This window comes from Oncorhynchus mykiss, chromosome 6 (assembly GCF_057628025.1).
Source record: "Oncorhynchus mykiss isolate SJ-2025 chromosome 6, ASM5762802v1, whole genome shotgun sequence".
In the NCBI taxonomy this organism is placed as follows: domain Eukaryota; kingdom Metazoa; phylum Chordata; class Actinopteri; order Salmoniformes; family Salmonidae; genus Oncorhynchus; species Oncorhynchus mykiss.
This window is the reverse complement of record NC_143027.1, coordinates 65,848,176-65,874,957: the sequence shown is the minus strand read 5'-3', so window position 1 is coordinate 65,874,957 and position 26,782 is coordinate 65,848,176. Positions and strand designations below refer to the sequence as shown.

At 41.0% G+C, this 26,782-nt stretch overlaps 1 protein-coding gene across 1 annotated transcript in view; it reads right to left on the bottom strand.

Annotated features, from left to right (window-relative positions):
- Nucleotides 1-1,282: 1,282 nt before the first annotated feature.
- The window catches only part of LOC110526373 (polypeptide N-acetylgalactosaminyltransferase 18), a 90,100-nt gene continuing 64,600 nt past the window's right edge, over nt 1,283-26,782 (bottom strand). The window contains exons 7-11 of the mRNA XM_021607289.3: nt 22,973-23,158; nt 19,911-20,048; nt 17,770-17,865; nt 5,779-5,943; nt 1,283-1,984 (exon numbers count right to left, since the gene is read on the bottom strand). Coding sequence (XP_021462964.2) covers nt 1,838-1,984; nt 5,779-5,943; nt 17,770-17,865; nt 19,911-20,048; nt 22,973-23,158 — 732 coding nt within the window. The 3' untranslated portion in view covers nt 1,283-1,837. The remainder of the gene's footprint in view (nt 1,985-5,778; nt 5,944-17,769; nt 17,866-19,910; nt 20,049-22,972; nt 23,159-26,782) is intronic.

Sequence of the window (26,782 nt, the reverse complement as noted above, 5' to 3'; positions counted from 1 at the left end):
TTGATTGAACAGGTCCATGTTGTCATCATATAATAAGTCACACTTACATTTCTCACGGTATGTGAATGCTAATGCTTTTACTGTCAGTCTAAAGAGGACATTTCAAAGCAGGTGCTCTCTCATCATTATGCTCATCTGAAAGGTTTTAAAGATTCACGATTAACATTATGCAAAAAGGCCACCTACTGTATGCGTTAACAAGAAGAGCTCCAGTGTCATAAATAACTCAATGTCACGCTGAGATTCAAAGATTTGAATATCTCACTGAACGTGAGATTTGTTTGAAGATTTCACTGTATGTGGTTCTGCATTATTTTATGAATTTAGAGCAATACAACTACTGTGGCAAAATTTGAGTTAATGAATATGGTTTTCCACATGAGGTTTGTGCATATCAGTTCGCAACCTTTGGAAAATCAATTCCATTTTGAATTTGAGAACGCAAAAAAAATATTTTCCTGATTTAAATCTGTTGGCGAAGGAAGCTCTGATGAAAGTGGGTTTACATGTATATTTAATGGCACGCATCCCCTGGCCCGGCATGAATGTGGATGTTAATGAGGACTGGCATGTTGAAAACCGAATGTGCCACTCCTCTCCTCCCCGGGTACACACAACAGTCAGAATAGAAAGGCTTCGACAGAAACAAGCCCTGATTCTAGACTGCTGTCTGCTTCTACTGATATCACTGTGAGAAACTGACGAGATGTAATTTCTCCAATTTTCTCCCTGTGTGTATAGTATGTATGTATGTATGTGTGTGTGTGCGCTCGCAAAATGTTTTTGATACATTATTGCACAAAACCATAAAAGAGTATACAGACGTAGGATATTATTTTGAAAATAATCCTGCAGCAACAGGAAATGTGAATTATTATGTGGATAATTTTTCATTAGGGCAAATCAAGTCTGACATTTTAAAGTGGAAATGTGACACTGTAGAATACTTTTTAAACCTCGAATACACTACAAGTTCCTGCTGCTCAACAACAAAAGAGTGATCACATAAAGATCCTACATCTGTATGTGATCATTAATAGAATGTGTAATCCGCATCCATTAAAAAAGTGAACATAATGATTCACTTCTGTATGTTGAGAGAGCTATAACCTTAAAGGCATGAGCGTAAGGGGAAAGACACACATTCATTTTGATTACATGACATTTGCCTTGTGTCACATGGGACAGACGCACATACGGAACAGCTGGTGGCTGTTTACATGGAAAGGGCACACTCAACATTGTACCATTGGGGAAAAAAAAACACTGCAACACATTCATATAGCATCAGTACTTTTACTGACATATTATAAATATTTTGAATATTTACACTTAGAAAATAGTATATTATTTCCATATATATATATTCCAACATGTTGGCAATTCCCCAAAACTGTACAGCTTAATCGCATAATAAACTTATCCTACAAACCTGAGACACTAGAAGAAAAGAAAACAGCAGAGAACTTTTCCTAATGCTTGCTACACAGTAGCAGTTATTTACCAAGTACAACAATGAACATATAGAACCCAGTACAACCTTCAAGTCAACAGAAAACCAACTACACTCTTAACAAAATATGTTTCATAACGTTGTAGTATCTCATAATGCACAATATCAACCATCTATGGCTGATCCATAGGCGAAAGAAAATGTTTAACATTTATCATGTGATGTCAACTGGTGAACAAAAGACATCATGGTCCTCCGATGCCTGTCATTAACCATACACCATTCTCCTTTATCCACAACAGAAAGTCCAGAGGAGCAACAGAATAAGCACCCCACCCAGTCCAGTGTGCTACAGTATTTCCAGTGTTCTCTCAGAAGAGCCCATCATAGGGCACTGCCAGGCAGTGTGTTTGTGATGGACCATTTCTGTCCCGTGCATTTGTGAAGGGCCAGCTGGTACCCGAACTCGTTGTCATTGCTGGCCACCAGCTCAAGGCATCGCTTTGATTTCCTGTTCTGAACGGAACCTCCCTGAAAGGAAAAACAGGTAGATCAAATTACAGTGGGATGCGACAGCATCATTGGTGTGCATGTCGTTGATTGCTGTGTCACCTTAACCCCAGTGCTATGAATTAATGGATGGGGTTGATGTGTATAGCTTAACAAGCACCCGCAGCGCTGTTTTGTACGGATTTCCCTTTGGCGCCAGCACTGGGGCCTTCCCAGATAGAGTGTTGTTCTTGCTTCATGAGCATGCTGATGGTATCTACCATTATACTCAGTAGCACTCAGTAGGAATCCCAAGATTATGTGATAACAGAAGACAGCATTAGATGAGAAGAAAACATTTTCACACGTCACCTGAGAAAAAAAACCTTACACTTTGTCATTCAATCGTTGTCACCTAAGGAATCGTGTGTGTCGAAGTGTCTCTCCATCTCATCTCTCTTTGCCATCTGTTAGAGCGGAGAGTCTCTCACATGTATTGGAGGCCTTAAAGCTTTGGGTTGGACTCAACTGTGGGGACCAGTGCGATGGGAGTTACTGCACAGATCAGATAAATTCCCTATCTATGTGTAACTTCGGGGCCAGAAAATCTCCCATCACCTCTCAGTCAGGAAGAAGGATGACTCAAACTGGAAAGGCAACCGTTTTAAAAATGGGCTTTCGTTTTGGTTCAAGATTAGATGCTCTAATAAGAAAGAGGCTAGGGCATGTTAAGGTTCAGAAATTCAGACCAATACACATCCTTAAGATTTGCACTTAACAATTAATAGTTAAGAGGACATTTTATGAGGGATTAATATTTATACGCAGAGTCAACAACCACCTCTAAGCGATCTCATTGTCAACTTGTCATTAATGTTTTGTTGCACATACAGCATACTGAGGATTTGGTCAGGTTAATTTGAAAGTGAATTCATCAAAATGACAGAGTCTAGTTGATGTCACTGATTCAGGATATGATAGGTTTTCATTAGAATAGAATACTGTCTGTTTAGTTAAGAGTGCTTGTCAGGTCTTGCATGCCTAAAAGCTATGGAATGAAACAATTATCTGCTTGAGTGCATTCTGTCAAATACATGGGGGACGGATACAGTTTACATATTCACTAATAGTCTTTCATCAGTAATCAACATCTCCACGTGTAATACTGGTTGTCAAATGTACAGTAGCATGAAATATAACATGGTGGATTCCATATGTTCAACCAAATGAAAAAAACATTAGCCATTAGATACACCTCATTGGCCACATGGACTCATTCCAGGCTATATGCACCAAGGAAAACAACATTACCTGCAAATAAGATATGACAAAGAAAACAAATTGAGCTACACAATGCAGTAGAACCAAAAAGTCACATATGAAAAAAGTTGCACATTTTTCTTATCATTGCTGGTGTATTTATTCATCAATTGTTAAGACTGTGTTTAGACATCTGAAGTTGTTTCAAAATATAAAACAATAATACATTCATTTTTCATTCTGTCATTATCATACTTTGCCAGAGGCACTTCCTGAAATATTTACGAGGCATCTACCAAACTGCTAAAACACGCATTTATTTACAGAAAATATTCATAATTTCATCCTGATTCTACTCATATTTGCAAGATTACCATCTTGCAGCAGGAAGCCTGCCAAGTTACCCCAGGGCTTCGGCATAATGTTCTTGACCTGATGCTTTGGCTATACATGGCTAAATAGCAAATATTTTCTGAGGCAGTTGAATTCCAGTGAGTCACTGAACACTTCAGAACAATCTCACACAGCAACAAATATCAGCATTACTCAGCCTTTCTCTATCTGGGAAGTCAACACCAATAACCATTATAACCTTCAGGGTGCTTAAAAAGCCTGCGTTCTCTCCAGGAGAGGCTGCATTACAATACGAGGCCTGAGGTTGAATTCTGTACTGGCAGAGGACCAGTCCTGTTTGCTCCCTGTGCTTGATCCCGTGGGCTGCTGCAAAACCAACATATTGATTTGCTATAGAGAGTGAACCAGTGAGTCAGAATGATAATGGTCCTGGGTTCACAAGCAGGGGTGAAAGGTTAACCAACTCTCCTGTGTTTTTTCATCTAATTGATTATTTTTGAGTGAACAGTTTGGGAGTCTGTGTGTGCATGCGTTTGTGTGTTGCATAAGGAGGCCGTATTTACAGTGGGTAGACCAACATGAGAGGCAGAATATACACCATGTAGTAAAAAAGTACAAAGGATAGTAGAAAACAGAAGCACTTGTCATCGAGTCAGTGAAAGCACTGAGGATGAACAGAAAGCTAATTAGATGTGTTTAATCAGCGTGTTAAGACGGTCTCCCAAGCAGGGCTCTTTACACCTAAACCCTCTGTGTCTCCATACTTCAGCCCACGCTGCAGCCACCTTAACTGCTGACAAAATCTTTACAAATACAAAAACACCCACTTATTTTCTTCTGCTTCCCAAGATACATCACAATTATTTCACTTGTTGAATTTCCACTATAAGGCTCTAAAGCAAAGAAAAGTCACACAATTGTCAGGCACATTCAACCACAAGAGAGAGGCATTGATTGCTGCTCTTCTCCTCCTCACCACACTTAAATTCTACGAGATGGAAACGGTTAAGCTAGAATGGGAACATTCCTCCTCGCTACAGCACCGTACAACCCTATGCTTGAGTTGTATCGATGCATCCTACTTCCTTTTGAGGTAAAACACATTTCACACTATATCTAGCAGAAATGTGATCAATAATGCATGGTGTCTGACTCCATTCCTTCTTGAATTATACAATGCTAAACCAAGAAACCACCTACAGAAGAGTCATGACACGTGAGACAAAGCATTTAAATCATTTTACATCGCAGAGCTACCTATACTTCAGTGAAACCAGGTCGGTACATTCTAACTAAGAATTTGACACAGTTCCATCAACAATGATCCCTCCAACATAATCAAACAAAAATTGCATTAAGATGTAAAACTGTGCTTAGCAGCATTTCAATGAAAACCTTTGAACGGAACATACAACAGGAGTTCACAAGATATCACACTAATGTCAAAACTATAGACGGAAATAGGTTGAATCCAATATTGACAATACCTTGACTTTTAGGCGTTTTAGTGCTAGAGATTCAACCAATCCAGGCATTTGACATACAGTACATACTACTGTATAGTATGTTTTCAATGTCTCACTCCTTATAATTTTTTTTGGGGGGATAAGGTACAGAACCTACAAGTTTAGAACTTGTGCGGGCATCCACCCAAAATAAATAAGTGATCCACCAATGGAGAAAACATCTTTATCTGTAAACACAATTCCCAGAAGTTGAATTCAAGGTTAGCACCCCACTTTGAGTGGATATTTTGAGTGCATGCATTATGACGACACTGAACAATGATCAGAACGGTTTTAATTGCACCTTCAAAACTTCAGTACTCTTCAGGCCATGTTGATGTGGCCCTCATTACAGGCCACTGTGCTCAGTGAGCCAGTTCAATAATGAAGACAGAGAGAGTCATTATGATGTATTTACTGTTCACGTCTAAATGGTTTGGAGGAATGTGGAGAGGTCTATGGACCGTAAAACTCTTATTCCTGTGATACTCCTTAATGAGACCAACCCAACCACACTGAGCACAGAGCCATGGACTTCTGTGAATATTACACACTAAAATGTACCCAAGATATCTACCTCCACTTGTGCCACTTTTACTAATGATCCAACTCCCTTGCAACAAAGTATTAATTTAGATCATTGACCTGCCATTTTTGATCACTTGCTGGTCTATATTCAGTGAGCAGTCTGTTGGTCAGGTCTGTATGGTTTCTTACCTGAGTAAATAGCCAGTGGAGCTTCATGCGCTTGGCTGTGGCGTAGCTACACTCGATGAGGCGCGGTCGGCTGTTCACATCCACCAGGCACTTGTTGTCATCGTCATCGATGGTGGGACTGAGCACCCCTACATGTAACTGCTGAGTGCTGGTGTAGTACACATTCTGGAATGACAGAAGAGACAGCACATACATAAGCTACTGAGAGCTGGAAGGCATTCAAGCATTTCACAAAATGTTGATTTGTTTTAGGCTTTTCACTAGGACTTACATCACCCATATGGCATGTCTATTCATGCAGCTAACCTCACTGGACTGGAGCACAGGGCAGGAAATCGCACCGTGTGGGAAATGGCTTATTGTTTATAGAGAGGAGAGCTCTCCATCAACAGTTCAAATCGACGAGCTAGCCCAAACACTTCTAATTACACTCTGATGCGGTCTTCCAGACCGTATTTTCCAAGGGCACTTGAGTGCCCATATTTAGCCAACAGGCCGTAAAACACCAGTGGCAGGAAAAAGCATCTGTTTGAACTGAGCGGAGCAGCAGAGTTATTTGTGTGTGTGCTACAGATGGCAGCTACATCTGTGCTCTGACTCCATCACAGTGCATATGAGGGATGAGGAGGCTTGTCTGCACATGTGGGGTAGCTAGACATGTTGGGTAGCTAGAACCCTGGGAGAGGCGGGGGAATGTAACAGCTGGAGGGGAGGGAGGACATCACAGCTGGATAGGGGTGGGGATGAAGGTGGTAGGTAGCACAGGGTTACATTAGGAGGGGTTTACAGTTGTCATAAACACACTGTATGCCACCTTGAAAACTATCCCATCAATCTTACAGGTAGAATACATCTCTATAGAATGACATTGCTGCCAAAGTTTTTTTTTTTTTTTTTTTGGTAATACCAATTACCCCACCACCGACATTCTTTAAAAAAGCATACTCAGTCGTAGAATAAAAATTAAAGTGTTACCTCTTCCCAAGTCCAATGGTGGTTTAAACCTTCCAGACTCGGGATTGTATCAACTCGCCACCCAAGGCTTTTACTTGCCACATATAGTTAAATGCACTAAAGAGGAACAATGTGTACATATTGAAGATGCACATGCTCACCCCCAGAATCTTTTTACTTGTCTATTTTCCAAGAATAAAGCTAAGAACATTAACAACTTCATAGTTAAGAAAACTATAATGATATGGAAGAAAATTAAACATTTTACAAGAACCAATATCACTCCCTAAAACTCAACCCTATGGAACAATCCTTGGATAGCTTTTCATAATTCATCAAAAAATAGGCCCACATGGAAAACTAAAGGCAGAGCAACCGTAAATGACTTGGTAACAGGAAATACATTTATTTCCATGACAGAATTTAAAAGTAATTTTGCACTGACAAATGTAGATAGTTTCAAATAATTCTCAGCTTTGTCGTCTACATTTTGATGCAAAACAGATCTTCGTCAGGTCAAACAGATTGAGTGCTGACAACACTATCATCCAATACATTTGCATACGCAGGATCTGTAGTACACAGAGTGACTATGACAAATAAGCCGACTGTCTGGATGAGCTTTTCAGACAGTAGGATTACCCAGAGGAATGGCTGCATGGCGCAAGGGATGATAAAAAAAAAGGACCCAGAATGACATCCTCACACCCAAACCACCCTGCCCGTCTTGACCAACGAGTTCAGAGTTTCCTTCAATACTCTACTTGAGCCCTGATTCACAACTGGAAAATAGGCTTTTTAGAACCCCCGCGGGTAGTCTTTCGACCCCTCCTCAACATCAGTCAAATGGTGGTGACGTCTGATCTTCCACCGGTGCCACGTAGCACCTTCCTAGACAATGTGCTGGACGGTAATTACAGATGTGGCCGATGTACCCCGTGTAACTTTACGAACAATGCACAATGTTCAATCACATATCATGGCCAAGGCCATTAAGATTAAGGGTAACATTACGTGTTCCACCAAAAATTTGAAACAGGGATAGCAGAACACCATAGTAATATCAGGACTCTTGATCAGAGAAACACTGTGGCTGTGGATTTCATGGAGTGCTCTCTGCAATACATTGGTATCGAACATGTCAAAACTCTTGGGGGGGGGGGATTGTGATAATCTATTACTATGAAGAGAATTGTATTGGATTCACTATGTCGGCCATGTCTCCTAAAGGTCTGAACCAAGAGTTATGTATTAGACCATTACTTACATGAATATGTCACGTTGATTTGTTCTGGCATATTGGTCTCAACTTGGTCATTTTGTACATACATTTTCTTGTAACTACTGATATTAAATTATTAGAGGTACACAAGTTGTTTTTGAAATAGGTCACTAATTATATCTATGGCCACTGCTCGTTCCACGTGGAATGGTTAAATGCGCTGGTAACAGTTTCCAACGTAATCTCATTACTGTTGCCTAGGTTTGAACTTGGACCCTTTTGTATGTATATAATACTTTATGTACAGTACCCGTGTGATTAATTATGATGGACTATGCGCAAAAGTGAAATTAAAATGGTTTCCACACCAACCATGCATCATGTGCGTAACGGTCATGTGAGGTGAAATGTGTATATTTTTGGATGTGAGCACTCAGTCTGTTTGACCTGACGAAGATCAGCTTCGGATCGAAACAGTCCAAGCGGTGAATTGGGAGCAGAAACAGCGTGCGGGCCTTCAGGTTTTTTACAGGACGATTATTTTATCATCACTCATCTTGAAAAAATGTATACTATAAACGTGGAAGTCAATCAATCAATCTGCCATCTTAGACACAATGGAAAAAAATAAACATTTATTATTGAAATAGCATGGGTGACCAAGAAAAACTAATTGGTACAATTTAAGGCCATTTGGCAAACAATAATGCAGGTACTAGGGATGGGGGTATGAGCATGCGGATCTCGATAGAAAAGATGGCGCCATTGTTTGTGTGCGCCTGTAAGTTGATGATCGTATGTATAAGTTCGTAAAAAAAAAAAGTTTTTAAAAAGGGAAAATAACAAAAAAATGAAAACTATCATTCAGTCCGTCACCATCAGTGGGAGGTAAAGCAGGAAGAAAACTGCATCAGAAGTGGTGTGAAATGAAAACGGATTCTAAAAGGAGTAACAGCACTGTAACCCGACAACTATTCAACAGAGACATCTGAACAGATTTCTAACATTAATGAGTTCTTAAATTAGCCTGCTCTCGGGATGTGAGATTTGGTGTCATGTTTTCTCTGAAGTTATTTGTTAAGAAAAGAGTGCAAGGCATCTTGGGAAAGATCAGCTCTGACTGTCTTTCTTGTAAGAGATCACAGGAGATTCCTCCAGAGCTTTCATTTGCAAACCAGCGTAAAACATCAATACAGGTGCAATGAGTGTGAATGGTTTACCATGGAGATGTTTGAATAGGCAAGGATGACAGTGGATGCAACTTTTAGCTTCACTTTCAAGGATTAGACCACTTTTTACTACACATCTGGCTAAAAGATTACTGTAGCTCTGTTGGCATAACTTTTATAGATAACGTTGACACCGTTTGGAAACAGAAGATACTCTACAGGAGTGACGGAGTCCATCCAAATCATCTTGGTGCTTGGACCCTGTCCTCCCATTTCAAGGCTGCGTTGAGACAATGATTTATCAGTGACCCAAGCCCTGCTTAAATAATCCCTACCATTGTGTTGCTGAGATGTCGTAGTGCTGCTGCAAATGTACAGTTTCCCAAGAGAGTTATCAGTCATAATGTAAGTAACCTAATTTATGTTCCTCTAACTCCCCTGAATGCCTCCGTCAATCGGACAGCAATTGTCAGCAGTAATCATGCGCTTATGAAAACAGAGTTATACTGTTAGCACTGATAGGGTTTGCTCTAGTAGGAAGCCCACTGTGAGTAGTTCACCTGCACTATCAGCGCAAATATAAATATCACTGTCATGTCTACCTCTGATAAACCTCCCAGCAAAGCAATAAAAACAATAACGCAACACAGAAAAGTGTTGAATAGCCCACATTACCATACTGTATGTAGCCAAAGAAACAAGGTTGATGAAATCAATATCTTGCTAGTAACAGATAGCCAGTATATTAATGTTATCTCTGAAACTCACTTAGCTAATTCCTTTGATGATACAGTGGTAGCAATACGTGGCTATAAAATATACATTAGAGGCAGGAATACCAAATGGGGGAAGTGTTGCTGTTTATATTTAGAGTCATATTCCTTTAAAACTTAGAATCTAATTTCAAATGCTGTTGAAGTAATATGGCTACAGGTTCACTTGCCTCACCTAATGCCTATTCTTGTGGGAAGTTGCCATAGATCACAAAGTACTAACAGTCAGAACCTGGATAATATGTGTGATATCAACAGAGATATCTTTTTTGGGTGACCTAAATACTGACTTTCATCAAGCTGTCCACTCAAAAAAAAGCTTCAAACGGTAACCAGTGCCTGCAACCTGGTTCAGGCTGTCAGTCAACCTACCAGGGTATTTACAGAAATCTGCTCTAAACTGGATGTAGTGATCATAGTAGCCCTATCTAAGAACACCAACATGTGGGCATAATATAGTGTTTAAGAGATCATACAAGAGGTTTTGTACTGATCTTATGTTGAAGATGTAAATAGTATTCACTGGTCAGTGTCTTTTAATGAGGACCAACCAGACACTGAACTTTAATCATTTATGAAATTGTTTATTCCAGTTACTAATAAGCATGCACCCATTAAGAAATGACTGTAAAAACTGCTAAATACCCATAAATTGATGAGGAATTTAAAAATTGTATGGTTGACAGGGAAGAGACATAAGCAATTGCCAAATTGGCAAACGTACTGTAAATTGAGAAATTGTGTGAGTAAAATGAACAAACTGTACCATGAAATAAAGATAAAAAGGATGATAGTAAAAAGCTTTGGAGCACCTTAAATACAATTTTGGGCAAAAAGGCGAACCATTCATTGAATCAGATGGCCCAATCATCACAAAAAACCACTGATATTGCCAACTACTTCAATGATTTTTTTCACTGGCAAGATCAGCAAAATTAGGCATGTCATGCCAACAAACTCTAATCCCACACATCCATGCATAACTGACCAATCAATGTATGAAAGACTTTTAGAGAATGGCGTTGGAGGGGATGGCTGACGTTTTACAGGCCATTAACCAACTGTGCTATTTTGTTTGTTTTTTCACATTGTTTGAAACTTTCGTACATAATGTTGCTGCTACCATCTCTTATGACCAAAAAGAGCTTCAGATAAGAACAGCGATTACACAAACTGGACAAAGATTTTTTTCTTTAATGAATCCGAAGTGAAGGATACACTGTTTCTCCGAGACCAGGCCCAAATCCCAGTAATTTGCGTGAAGAAAAGACGGAGGTACAAGGGGCGGTAATCGGGGTGCCTTATGAGAATTTGTTGGGTGAGTGGATAACCCACCTCTACCATCTGTTCTATTGGCCAACGTGCAATCACTGGAGAATAAATTGGATGAGCTCCGTTCGAGACTATCCTACCAACGGGACATTAAAAATTGCAATATCTCATGTTTCACAGAGTCGAGGCTGAACGACAACAGGGATAATATACAGTTGGCTGGGTTTTCTGTGCATCGACAGGACAGAACAACTACGTCCGGTAAGACGAGGGTTGGTGGTGTGTCTACTTGTCAATAACAGCTAGTGCACTATGTTTAATATTATGGAAGTCTCGAGGTATTGCCCGCCTGAGGTAGGGAACCTCATGATAAGCTGTACTATCTACCAAGAGAGTTTTCATCAATATTTTTCGTAGCTGTCTATTTACCACCACAAACTGATGCTGGTACTAAGACCGCACTCAAAGAGCTGTATAAGGCCATAAGCAAACAAGAAAATGCTCATTCAGAAGTGGCACTCCTAGTGGCTGGGGACTTAAATGCAGGCAAACTTAAATCCGTTTTACCTAATTTGTAGAGGGAAAAAAACTAGAGGGGAAAAAAAGACCACCTTTACTCCACACACACAGGCGCATACAAAACTCTCCCACACCCTTCATTTGTAAAATCTGACCATAATTCTATCCTCCTGATTCCTGCTTACAAACAAAAACTAAAGCAGGAAGTACCAGTGACTTGCTCAATACAAAAGTGGATGCCACACTACAGGACTGTTTTGCTAGCACAGACTGGAATAAGTTCTTGGATTCATCCAATAATATTGAGGAGTATACCACCTCAGTCAACAGCTTCATCAATAAGTGTATCGATGACATCATTCCCACAGTGACCGTACATACAGTTGAAGTCGGAAGTTTACATATACCTTAGCCAAATACATTTAAACTCAGTTTCACAATTTCAGACATTTAATCCTAGTAAAATGTCCCTGTCTTAGGTCAGCAACACTTTATTTTAAGAATGTGAAATGTCAGAAAAATAGTACAGAGAATTATTTCTTTCTTTCATCACATTCCCAGTGGGTCAGAAGTTTACATACACTCAATCAGTTGCATTGCCTTTAAATTGTTTAACTTAGGTCAAACGTTTCGGGTAGCCATCCACAAGATTCCCACAATAAGTTTGATGAATTTTGGCCCATTCCTCCTGACAGAGCTGGTGCAACAGTCGGGTTTGTAGGCTTTCTTGCTCGCACACGCTTTTTCAGTTCTGTCCACAAAAATTCTATAGGATCGAGGTCAGGGCTTTGTGATGGCCACTCCAATAGCTTAACTTTGATAATCTTCAGCCATTTTGCCACAACTTTGCTAGTATAATTGGGGTCATTGTCCATTTGGAAGACCCATTCGCGACCAAGTTTTAACTTCCTGACTGATGTCTTGAGATGTTGCTTCAATATATCCACATAATTTCCCTTCCTCGTGATGCCATCTATTTTGTGAAGGGCACCAGTCCCTCCTGCAGCAAAGCAACCCCACAACATGATGCTGCCACCCCCGTGCTTCACGGTTGGGATGGTGTTCTTCGGCTTGCAAGCATCCCCCTTTTTCCGCCAAACATAACAATGGTCATTATGGCCAAAATGTTATTATTTTTGTTTCATCAGACCAGAAAGTCCAAAAAGTGTGATCTTTGTTCCCATGTGCAGTTGCAAACTGTATTCTGGCTTTTTTTAATGGCGGTTTTGGAGCTGAGGCTTCTTCCTTGCTGAGCGGAATTTCAGGTTATGTCGATATATACAGTGCCTTGCGAAAGTATTCGGCCCCCTTGAACTTTGCGACCTTTTGCCACATTTCAGGCTTCAAACAAAGATATAAAACTATTTTTTTGTGTAGAATCAACAACAAGTGGGACACAATCATGAAGTGGAACGACATTTATTGGATATTTCAAACTTGTTTAACAAATCAAAAACTGAAAAATTGGGTGTGCAAAATTATTCAGCCCCCTTAAGTTAATACTTTGTAGCGCCACCTTTTGCTGCGATTACAGCTGTAAGTCGCTTGGGGTATGTCTCTATCAGTTTTGCACATCGAGAGACTGAAATTGTTTCCCATTCCTCCTTGCAAAACAGCTCGAGCTCAGTGAGGTTGGATGGAGAGCATTTGTGAACAGCAGTTTTCAGTTCTTTCCACAGATTCTCGTCTGGACTTTGACTTGGCCATTCTAACACCTGGATGTTTATTTTTGAACCATTCCATTGTATATTTTGCTTTATGTTTTGGATCATTGTCTTGTTGGAAGACAAATCTCCGTCCCAGTCTCAGGTCTTTTGCAGACTCCATCAGGTCTTCCAGAATGGTCCTGTATTTGGCTCCATCCATCTTCTCATCAATTTTAACCATCTTCCCTGTCCCTGCTGAAGAAAAGCAGGCACAAACCATGATGCTGCCACCACCATGTTTGACAGTGGGGATGGTGTGTTCAGCTGTGTTGCTTTTACGCCAAACATAACGTTTTGCATTGTTGCCAAAAAGTTCAATTTTGATTTCATCTGACCAGAGCACCTTCTTCCACATGTTTGGTGTGTCTCCCAGGTGGCTTGTGGCAAACTTTAAACGACACTTTTTTATGGATATCTTTAAGAAATGGCTTTCTTCTTGCCACTCTTCCATAAAGGCCAGATTTGTGCAATATACGACTGATTGTTGTCCTATGGACAGAGTCTCCCACCTCAGCTGTAGATCTCTGCAGTTCATCCAGAGTGATCATGGGCCTCTTGGCTGCATCTCTGATCAGTCTTCTCCTTGTATGAGCTGAAAGTTTAGAGGGACGGCCAGGTCTTGGTAGATTTGCAGTGGTCTGATACTCCTTCCATTTCAATATTATCGCTTGCACAGTGCTCCTTGGGATGTTTAAAGCTTGGGAAATCTTTTTGTATCCAAATCCGGCTTTAAACTTCTTCACAACAGTATCTCGGACCTGCCTGGTGTGTTCCTTGTTCTTCATGATGCTCTCTGCGCTTTTAACGGACCTCTGAGACTATCACAGTGCAGGTGCATTTATACGGAGACTTGATTACACACAGGTGGATTGTATTCATCATCATTAGTCATTTAGGTCAACATTGGATCATTCAGAGATCCTCACTGAACTTCTGGAGAGAGTTTGCTGCACTGAAAGTAAAAGGGGCTGAATAATTTTGCACGCCCAATTTTTCAGTTTTTGATTTGTTAAAAAAGTTTGAAATAGCCAATAAATGTCGTTCCACTTCATGATTGTGTCCCACTTGTTGATTCTTCACAAAAAAATACAGTTTTATATCTTTATGTTTGAAGCCTGAAATGTGGCAAAAGGTCGCAAAGTTCAAGGGGGCCGAATACTTTCGCAAGGCACTGTAGGACTCGTTTTTACTGTGGATATAGATACTTTTGTACCCGTTTCCTCCAGCATCTTCACAAGGTCCTTTGCTGTTGTTCTGGGATTGATTTGCACTTTTCGCACCCAAGTACGTTCATCTCTAGGAGACAGAACACATCTCCTTCCTGAGCGGTATGATGGCTGCATGGTCCCATGGTGTTTATACTTGTGTACTATTGATTGTACAGATGAATGTGGTATCTTCAGGCGTTTGGAAATTGCTCCCAAGGATGAACCAGACATATGGAGGTCTACAATTTTATTTCTGAGGTCTTGGCTGATTTATTTTGATCTTCCCATTACGTTAAGCAGAGGCACTGAGTTTGAAGGTAGGCCTTGAAATACATCCACAAGTATACCTCCAATTGACTCAAATGATGTCAATTAGCCTTTTCAGAAGCTTCTAAAGCCATTAAATAATTCTGGAATTTTCCAAGCTGTTTAAAAGGCACAGTCAACTCAGTGTATGTAAACTTCTGACCCACTGGAATTGTGATACAGTGAATTATAAGTGAAATAATCTGTCTGTAATCAATTGTTGGAAAGATGACTTGTGTCATGCACAAAGTAGACTTGCCTAACCGACTTGCCAAAACTATAGTTTGTTAACAACACATTTGTGGAGTGGTCTAAAAACTAGTTTTAATGACTCCAACCTAAGTGTAGTGGTGTAATAATGTGCTGTATGATGTACTGTTTTTGTGTGATGCAAATGCTTTAATCTCGTTTGGATCCCATTGGCTCATGGCAAAAACTTGACCTTATTCAAACAATTTGTTTTGTTGTTATCCGTTTTAGTCAGTTACAAAACTACATTTAAGAAAAGTACACCATGTCTAAAGATTACTTTTAAATATTGCCTGCTCCCTAGTGTTCTCACTACTTAGCAAAAGTACTCGCTACATCTCTCAAGCCCCTTTTAATGACGGTGCTAGCAGCCACTAGTGCTAGCTAGCTACTGTAGCTGGCTACCGACCGAAACATTAAGCTAGCCAAGACCAACCACAAACAAATAGACTATACAGCTACAAGTAGTGAGTAGAATTAACAAGCAGACTGTACTTAACAAGTTAAATGTCTTACCTGTGATTAAATGTTTTTTACACACATTGCTACGTGTAGCCTACTTGGACACTGTATCCCTACATTTCCCACTATCCCACACCGAATAGCCTGAAGCCACAGGGCTCTTCTCGCAGGCTCCATTTCCCTACGTGGAAGAATTACGAACCATAAATTGTGATTTTTGACCTGGCTACATGTACATTGAGCAATACAGCAGCTTTTCAGCATGTTTTGTTATTCATGTATAACAGAAAAATAAATAAAAATAGATTACGAAGTTGCCTCTCTTACAATGGGGGGGTCAATAGAAAATAATGTGGTCGAGGGGAATTCCTTAATATTACGTGAATACCAACTGGGGATCATTAGAAAATACTAATTCTAGTCTGGTTAAGGATCACATAAAATTCTTTGTTGTTCTGGCATTGTTCTTAGCCCGTGGCTAGCTAAACCACAGGCTAGTCTGGCCCTGGGCTGACTTAGCATGTGTTCACACAAGCATTTGTTCATCCTGGGCTAAGCTTGAGCCCCGGGCTAAGGATTCACACTTGTATTCCAAAGCCCTGGGCTTTGTACGTTAGTACAAACACAACATGCAACCAACATTATATCTATGACACGCAACCAATGTTATAAGCAATAAGACATTTATTAGCACATGATTTCCTCTTGCTTCTAGTCAATCATTTGATTTCCAACAGTGATGGTTTGTATAAACCTTGCTGTCTGCCTGTCTAACCTCGGAAACAATGTTTTAATTTTGAAATTCGATCTTGCCCCTGTAGGTCTACACAGAGAATGCTGTGCATGAACAAAAATCAATACATTTTCTGATCCAGGCCAAATTATGCAACAATATTATTATCATGGATATATCAAATTAAATGTCAATACAAAACATATAAAAAGGCAAAGAAAATTAAGCATATGCTGCCCTTCCAGCTGTAGAGTTTGTAGCTTTAGTTGGCTAAGTGAGAAGACATTAACCAGCCTGCATAGCAATCATTCCTTAGGCATAGCAACCAAATATATATATATATTTTTCCCTCAGATGGAAGGTTGAAATAGTATGAATTTACTAAATGGTGTAGAATGCATTAGAGGCATCATCACAAGAATATGTAAATTAAGTGACCGTGCAGCTTTTGTGATTGGACAGTGAGCATTCCAGGCATTGTTCTTGACCCTGTTTCACACTGCCTATTTTGGCTGGCTATTCTGGGGCTAGCCCCGAAAAGTCGATGCTAACCCTGCTCCGGAACAGGACCAGCTACAGTTGGCCTGGGCTAAGGTTGGTGCTAGCCGACTTTAGTATGTGCAAGTATAAACACTCACCCTGGCCTAAAATTTCACCTTCTGCAAACTTGAGAGAAGTACATTCAGAAACAATAGAACCAAAGCTCTAATAAGAAATTACTGCTGTGCATATTTATGGCAGAAAAATATACAACTAGGTAGCCGTTGTAGAAAGTTATTTGAGTTTCAATTTTTGTTTTAACATTTACATAGTCCATGGTTTCTCAGTTTTCACAACATTATGGAAATTGTTAGAGGTGAGATAGTGCAGAGACAGCAGTTGTGCTGAAATAGGGCTGTATCATTCTGCCAGCCTGACCCAGATAGAAACAGTGTCAGGGGATGCTCTCCATCTCAACAGCACTGTAGTGGCTTCCTGGAATTAACTGCTAATGCCTGTCTGGAGACCGGGAAAGTATACCTTTTATAAACACTTTTGGATTATTTATTTATACTCTCTCTCTCTCTCTCTCAGATTGAATGAAGTTCAGATATAAAGCCCATGGTGGATGTGGGGGCCCTTAGCAGTGTGGTGAATGATAAGTGGAGTCCTGCTGGTCAGCTGGTAGATCACAGGTGCTGCCCTTACTAAGCCATAAAAGAGATCAGACACGTTTCATACAATAATAGCTCTTTAAAGGGACCAATCGTACTGTAGCAGAGTCGTGGACTGAATTTCACTGATAAGCCTTATGCAAGATAAGAAAGGGTCAAAAGGAGGGATAAAAAAAAGGCGGGCTATACACATGTGGGAGATTTGACACAGAGACAGATGTGATGTAGTGATGTGGGCTGAAGAGGGCTCGAGGGGGATCTAACCTGAGGTGTCATTCCATGACAGAGGTACAGGATGGGGATGTTGTCGGTGTCCGGCCCCTGGTCCAGACACAGGTCACTCTTCAGAGAGTTCTTCAGCTGAGGGAGGAAATGATCACAAAGGGAGTCATAATTTGACATGTCACTCAATCGGCTAGTTCAGGGAGAGGTTAGCTGTGTGACAGAGAATCGATGAGACCTTGAAACAATTCAAATATTTCTGCCATCACAGCTCCCTATTCAATCAAACCAGAGAGCAGGTTTCCGGTATAACTTCAAAACAACACATGGAGGGAACTATTTTCTGTTCTTTGCAGAACAACATGACATAGAACATAAATGGAACTTGTAATCCAAACATGAAGCCTGGTGTTTGCACAATTATTTCAATATGTAGCAGTATTTATTTTACAGATACAGTCAACAGGTTTTTGTGAGGAGAGGGGAGGTACTCTGGAGCCAGGGATTGGTGGCTGGGCGGATTAAGATGTGTTTGCCTTGCTCTCCGTGAGGACAGGATTAGGTACGGATATGACATTACAAGGACACAGTCAGAGACTGTGCCTGTCAACTCCCCACTGGCACAGGATATGTCTCATTCTGTCAGCTGATCATTAAAATGCCAGGCAGCACCTGGGATACTCGTCAGGGACCGAACATGATGGAATAAAGTCTGACAGACAACATCTAACCATTTCACTCAGGTTCCATGAAATGAAAAAACTATAACGTGCAAGGTTCATGCATGAGTGAATAAAACCTGGGGCTGCTTGTCAGTGTGGGGTGTAGCATGACCTTTGACCTCAAATGCAGTGCTGAACAAAGTCTGCATTCTAGATAATGAATTCTCTGACAAAAATGATTGACAAGTTCATAAAATGCACCTAGCAAATGCAGAGTAATGAGGACATTCTATTTTTGAACCCACTTACTACTTGAATACATTTTAATAAGGCTGACCTATTTTCCTCTCTGTGTCTTACTACCTTTCATAATAATATGGAAATACAGAGAAAGAAACCAACCATGAAATGAAGACCGTACTCCAATGAGACTGCTTTTTGGGTGTGTCACTGTAGATTCAGGCATATTGCACTAATGCACTGTGGCCCCACAGAAATAAAGCTGTTTGTGTTGAACATGAATTGCTAATATAAATACTGCCAGCGTGCCCTCATGGCCAGAATACAAATTCAGAAACATTTGTCTAGCATTGCTGAGAATTCCACACAGGCAGATCTCTGTGAGAGGAGGTGACATAAAACAAGCTCTGCTCACCAGCCCCACCACTGCACAACAATATGTGCATACTCAATGGTATAACCTTTGGGTGGTGGAACATTCTTGATACACACAGGACACCTTTGAGCGTCAAAAATCCAGCAGCGTTGCAGTTCTTGACACAAGCCGGTGAACATGGCACCTACTACCATACCCCGTTCAAAGGCACTTAAATATTTTGTCTTGCCCATTCATCCTCTGAATGGCATGCATACACAATCCATCTCAAGGCTTAAAAATCTTTATTTTACCTGTCTCATCTTGTTCATCTGCACTGATTGAAGTGGATTTAACACGTGACATCAATAAGGGATCATAGCTTTCGCCTGGATTCACCTGGTCAGTCTGTGTCATGGAAAGAGCAGGTGTTCTTAATGTTTTGTATACTCAGTGTATATGCATACTATACAATGGTTTGTCTCTTACTGTATGCGTGTATAAACAATAGACTCTACTCTATGTGCATACACAATGGACAGATTCCTCTGAGTAGACTGGAAAAATAAAGCTTTAGCACTTGGGCAGGTCTGTGTACTGTATAATCTCCAGCAAGTCTTCTGTCTTCTCCCAGAGTCTGAGTTCCTGCACCTTTTCCACATCATGTCCACATTGCCCAAGCTTAAGCGTGCCAACCCTGGCAGTACACACAAAGACTGAGGCTATGGTAGGCATGTCCACGTGTTTTAGAGCCAAGCTGCCACAGAAATGCATATCTCTGTGAAATGAATGTATTCCTAACTGCAGTCATCCAAATCGTAACTCAATGGATGATTATTTGTTCAGGCATGGACCGCATGGTTTATTCTGTAGAGACTTTACTTGACATAGCATCGCAATTTTTTTGCAGAGGGCATGTTGCTTACCACTCCATATGCAATGGTGTCTGTGTACATCCTCATCTCTGGGTAGATGTTGACCAGGTACCACCGAAACGTCTTACACTGGAGCCTCTTCCTAAGGGCCTTCCTCTCAGAGATATCGCCAATGTCTATTCCTGAGTCCTACACACATAAACACAGAGATAAACAGTTTGACCTGGATTGCTGTAAAGATACAAATTCATAAAGATATCATGCATAGGAAAGATTATATGTGCCAAGCTCTTAGGTGGAAAGAGGAATCACATTCCCAGTTTCACTGATTTCAGAGAGGCCATGTGACATAACTCCTGCGAGCCTTTCATGTTCCTTGTATATAGAACCGCAGGACTCAGTGACTGACATCATTTAACATCATCTGCCATTTCCTCTGAGTCCTCACGCTGCAACAGCCACGCTCTGGCCCAGCCTTCCTTCTGCAGCAAGCTGCCGCTCCTGTCCACACTACCCAAATTATCTTAATTGCTGCCTCACTGACAAACTTAAAAGCTGAAGCAGACCTGATAGATCCAACATCAACTGCAATTGAGGAAACTTGCATCCTTCTGAGATACAATAAACGGACTAACGAGAGTCTAATAGACAAAACAGCAACAGCTGTGACTTGAAATGGAATAGGTTTCTAATACGTTTGGACATAATAAATTAATGAGGCTAATCCCGAGGCCAAATTTCCCTCCAAGCTTGTTGAGTAGAATAGCAGAACTCAGTGTATCGATATCAATTTGGAGATTTGCCTGCTGATGCTAATCTATTTGAAAGGAGTTTTTACATAATTGTGAGTATTGAGTGCAAATAGGAAAACTATAAAGCATCTAATCAACTCAGCCTTTGTTCAAAGAAACACCAGGCATCTCTGCTAATATTTATTTATAGTTGTGTGTGTGTGTGTATGGGCCACACACACACACACACACACCACACACACAGTTGAAGTCAGAAGTCTACATACACCTAGGTGGCAGTCATTAAAACTTGTTTTTCAACCACTCCACAAATGTCTTGTTAACAAACTATAGTTTTGGCAAGTCGGTTAGGACATATACTTTGTGAATGACACAAGTAATTTTTCCAACAATTGTTTACAGACAGATTATTTCACTTATAATTCACTGTATCACAATTCCAGTGGGTCAGAAGTTTACATACAGTAAATTGACTGTGCCTATAAGTTAAACAGCTTGGAAAATTCCAGAAAATGATGTCATGGCTTTAGAAGCTTCTGATAGGCTAATTGACATCATTTGAGTCAATTGAAGTTGTACCTGTGAATGCATTTCAAGGCCTACCTTCAAACTCAGTGCCTCTTTGCCTGACATCATGGGAAAATCTAAAGAAATCAGCGAAGACCTCAGAAAAAAAATTGTAGAAGTCCACAAGTCTGGTTCATCCTTGGGTGCAATTTCCAAATGCCTGAAGCTACCACGTTCATCTGTACAAACAACAGTACGCAAGTACAAACACCATGGGACCACACAGCAGTCATACTGCTCAGGAAGGAGATACGTTCTGTCTCCTAGAGAAGAACGTATTTTGGTGCGAAAAGTGCAAATCGATCCCAGAACAGCAGCAAAGGACCTTTTGAAGATGCTGGCGGAAATGGATACAAAAGTACCTATATCCACAGTAAAACGAGTCCTATATCGACATAACCTGAAAGGACACTCTTGCAAGAAAGAAGCCACTGCTTCAAAACCGCCATAAAAAAGACAGGTTTACGGTTTGCAACTGCACATGGGGACAAATATCGTACTTTTTGGAGAAATGTCCTCTGGTCTGACGAAACAAAAATTAATACTGTTTGGCCATAATGACCATTGTTGGAGGACAAATGGGGAGGCTTGCAAGCCGAAGAACACCATCCCAACCCTGAAGCAAGGGGGTGGCAGCATCATGTTGTGGAGGTGCTTTTGCTGCAGGACGGACTGGTGCACTTCACAAAAAAGATGGCATTATGAGGATAAATGATGAGGTAAATTATGTGGATATATTGAAGCAACATCTCAAGACATCAGTCAGGAAGTTAAAGCTTGGTCACAAATGGGTCTTTCAAATGGACAATGACCCAAAGCATACTTCCAAAGTTGTGGCAAAATGGCTTAAGGACAACAAAGTCAAGGTATTGGAGTGGCCATCACAAAGCCCTGACCTCAATCCTATAGAAAATGTGTGGGCAGAACTGAAAAAGCATGTGAGAGAGCAAGGAGGCCTACAAACCTGACTCAGTTACACCAGCTCTGTCAGCAGGAATGGGTCAAAATTCAACTTATTGTGGGAAGCTTGTGGATGGCTACCCAAAACGTTTGACCCAAGTTAAACAATTTAAAGGCCATGCTACTAATTGAGTGTATGTATGTAAACTTCTGACCCACTGGGAATGTGATGAAAGAAATAAAAGGTTAAATAAATAACTACTATTATTCCGACATTTCACATTCTCAAAATAAAGTGGTGATCCTAACTGACCTAAAACAGGGAATTTTTACTAGGATTAAATGTCAGGAATTGTGAAACTGAGTTTAAATGTATTTGGCTAAGGTGTATGTTAACTTCAACTGTATATATACACACACAATGCCATATAAAATTGGGATCTACAAAAATAACTTTAGTAACAGTTCTTTTCACAATACAGGTGTAGGATCTTAATTTGAGCCAGTTTGCTACAGCAGAAAAATAATCCTGCTGCAACAGAAAATTTTAATTATGTAGATTATAATTAATGCACCTTTCTTTTAGGGGCTGACATTTTTCATAAGGGAAAATTAAGTCTGACATGTCATAGTGGAATTTACAAACGTCAGAAGCCTTTTTAAAACCTCAAATACTCTACAAGTTTCAAATGTCCTGCATTGTAGGAACGTTCTCCTGCAACAGGGTGATCAAATGAAGATCCTAAACCTCTACACTAACATATTACACTATACATCACTCTTTATTTACAAATCCCCACTAGCGAGACAATATTCCCACCCTGACCTCTTGCCCACCCTCCATTAGACATGGTTCAGTAGCCCTGGTTCAGTTAGCAGCTGACAAACTCTCACCTCCTGAGGGATGTTCCAGGCCATATACACATGGCTCTTAAACTCGTCCATCCAGACCTCCGCAACCCTCAGGGCGTTCCGTCTCACGTGAGACGTCAGGTCCTCAGTATAGGGCTTGTGGGCACGCTCTATATGGGCGATATGGGCACAGGGCAGGACTTCCACACTGCCCCCACACTGCCACACCTGGTATTACACATAAAAAGACAGAGCAAAGCTTGGTTAATTATGTTGCCGGGCAGGAAAAGACCCAGAGCAGACCTAGAGCTCCAGAGGGTGCTCCAGTAGAAAGACAGATCAGAAGCCTCTTACTCTGAGGCTGACAGGGCTACATGAGCTCCACCTCTCCACTTGATCCAAAAAGCCTGTCAAATGCATCCAGGAAGAGGAGAACCTGGAGACTCCTTCATCCAGATAGTACTGTGAGGTGTTGAGTGTGCCAGAAGCCTCATCAAAAAGGAGCACCATGTCTTCACTGACATCTGACATGCTGTGTCTGACTTAGTGGTCTAACAGTTTTAATTGCTGATATGTGATGACATTTGGAGTCCCAGTGCCTTATGCTTAACGTCATGATTAATGGCTGCTAGGAGTGCGAGAGAGAGAGAGAGAGACAGCAAGAGCGAGAGAGAGGGGAAGAGGAAGCGAGAGAGAGAGAGAGAGAGAGTGTTTGCGAATGAGAAAAAGGGAGAGGGAGAATTCAGTATTTCAGTAACAACATTCCTACAATATGGCCATATCTCCTGTTCTTTCTTAGACGTAGTGTAATGCTGTGATTCACTATGTTGTGATAAAACTTTCTGCTCTTTGTCCCCTGTGGCTCTGTGCTTTGCCTGTTTATCTCTGGTCCTGAAGAGCTCATAGCCTCTCGTCTCCTCTCGACTCCCTCCACAGCACAGCACTAACTGACATCTAACCGGGCTAACATTCCATCCTGAGAATTCCTGCACACCGACGTTCATTCCACATCTCCTCTTATCAGGTCCTATGTGCAAACATGTACTTCAAAGCTCTGATGTTGTTCCAAAGTTCTGATAGATTTTCTGGAAAAGGTAATGCTCATTCCGTAATGTTATCATTTCCTACATTGCTGCCCACAGCACTGCATGAACTGGCATGGAGAGTAGATCGGCTCCCGCTGTCTGCAAGGAGTTTACCTTCCTATGTCTACTTATAGCACTCAGGGACAGCCACAGAAATCTCTAAGTCGTCTATCAGGGGATACGAAACAGGACACACAGAGAAACAAGTGCACACAGAACAACACACAGTTACAGACCACAACAGTCAGACTACAGTGTTATAGGAGTGATACAGCTCAATGACGCAAGTCATGTAATTGATGATGTCTGTGACTGCTGTGCTGTGATCTATTTCCAAGGACGAGGCACTCTGTCACTTTCTCTCACAGAGGCGTTCAGTCTTGCTTTCCAGAGTCACCTCCTCGCCTCTGTTTGCTGTGCTCATTTCTCCATGGCAAACTAACCAACTGGCAATGTCAACACCCACAGTCCCATTGCCCCATCTGGAGATTCTACTATACAAAGTGAAGGTGCAAAACAGGCATCTGTGAAAAAGTCACGTACATGTATGTCGATCTTTTCCCCTGACCTGAGTGAACTGGTGTTAATAAAATACAGACAGAAATCTTCATCACTCTTTGATTGGAGAGGTGCAGTAAAGTTCCTCAAAAACTGCTCTCATCATCATCATCATCATCCTCTGATCTCTCAGCCCTTACGGCATTGTGCAGAGTATGGACACGCCAGATACAGAGAGATGACCTCAGACAGACAGATTACAGACACATGACCTCAGGTGAACCTTCAGGAAAACCATTTCACAACCCACTCATTCTCTCTCCTACATGTCGTCAAGATTGCATTTCATGATACAGGAGCTGTGTATACTGTGTATACACAGAGGGTGTGTTATGACAGTTTTCCAGCCATTGGCTTATTGCGTCAACATTGTGAATAGGATGTTGAACGGAGCAGTTCACAACATACAGCGTGTAAGTGCCTTTGGAATCTATGGAATATTTCCTGCCTACAATAACTAATATAGTGAAACAGTCTCAAAGCCTATGGGAACTTAACTTTTTGTTTTTACCTGATGCTCAGTAAATGACTTGTGTGTGACACATAGGCTACATTAATATTCATTATGTGCAGTATGTGTTGATTTTCCTAAATGTGCAGGTGTTAATAAAGAATATGTATGCAAAGCCATACATTCTCAATGGGGTTGAATGGCGGGAACCCGGTTACCGGTGAATTATAATAAATAATTCATGTGAACAGCATGAAATGGAACTGTTAAATTATATGCAATGTCTAAACCTGGTTTCTCTACGGCCTCTGCATGGTAAATCAACACTCAGGGTGTGGACAGACAGGTCTACACGCATTGTGAGACGCGCTATCATTTCATCATAACTTTTTTTCTCATGACAGGAAGGCCTACAGTTGCTGCTGCATAGTCTATGCTACAGCAATATAGAGACTGAATGCGTGTCTAATTTACACATCTCCACCAGGCTTCAAATCGCATCCAAAATATAGTAGCTAATTCTGTTAGATAGATATAGATATAGATAGATATATGCATATATACACACATATATATAATATCTACAGTGCATCAGGAAAGTATTCAGACCCTTTGACTATTTACACATTTTGTTTACGACAACCTTATTCTAAAATTGAGAAATACAGGTTTTCCTCATTAATCTACACACAATACCCCATAACGACAAAGTGAAAACAGGTTTTACATTTTTTTTTGCAAAGTAATAATAAAAAGAACAATACCTAATTTACAAAAGTATTCAGACCCTTTGCTATTAGACTTGAAATTGACCTGCATGCTGTTTCCATTGATCATCCTTGAGATGCTTCTACAACTTGATTGGAGTCCACTGTAGTAAATTAAATTGATTGGACATGATTTGGAAAGGCACACTGTCTGTATAAGGTCCCCCAGTTGAAAAGCCAAGGCATGAGGTCGAAGGAATTGTCCGTAAAGCTCCGAGACAGGATTGTGTCGAGGCACAGATCTGGGAAGGGCACCAAAAAAATGTCTGCAGCATTGAAGGTCCCCAAGAACAGTGGCCTCCATCCTTTTTAAATTGAAGAAGTTTGGAACCCCTAAGAGTCTTTCTAGACCTGGCCACATGGCCAAACTGAGCAATTGGGGGAGAAGGGCCTTGGTCAGGGAGGGGACCAAGAACCCAATGGTCACGCTGACAGAGCTCCAGAATATCTCTGTGGAGTTGGGAGAACCTTCAAGAAGGACAACCATCTCCGCAGCACTCCACCAATCAGGTCTTTATGGAAGAATGGCCAGACGGAAGCCACATGACAGCCCGCTTGGAGTTTGCGAAAAGGGACCTAAAGAATCTCAGACCATGAGAAACAAGATTCCCTGGTCTGATGAAACCAAGATTGAACTCTTTGGCCTGAATACGAAGTGTCACATCTGGAGGAAACTTGGCACCATCCCTACGGTGAAGCATGGTGGTGGTAGCATTATGCTGTGGGGATGTTTTTCAGCAGCAGGGACTGTGAGACTAGTCGGGATCAAGGGAAAGATGAATGGAGTCAAAGTACAGAGAGATCCTTGATGAAAACCTGCTCCAGAGCGAAGGTTCAGCTTCCAACAGGACAACAACCCTAAGCACACAGCCAAGACAACACAGGAGTGGCTTCAGGACAAGTCTCTGAATGTCCTTGAGTGGCCCAGCCAGAGCCCGGACTTGAACATCTCTGAAGAGACCTGAAAATAGCTGTGCAGTGACGCTCCCCA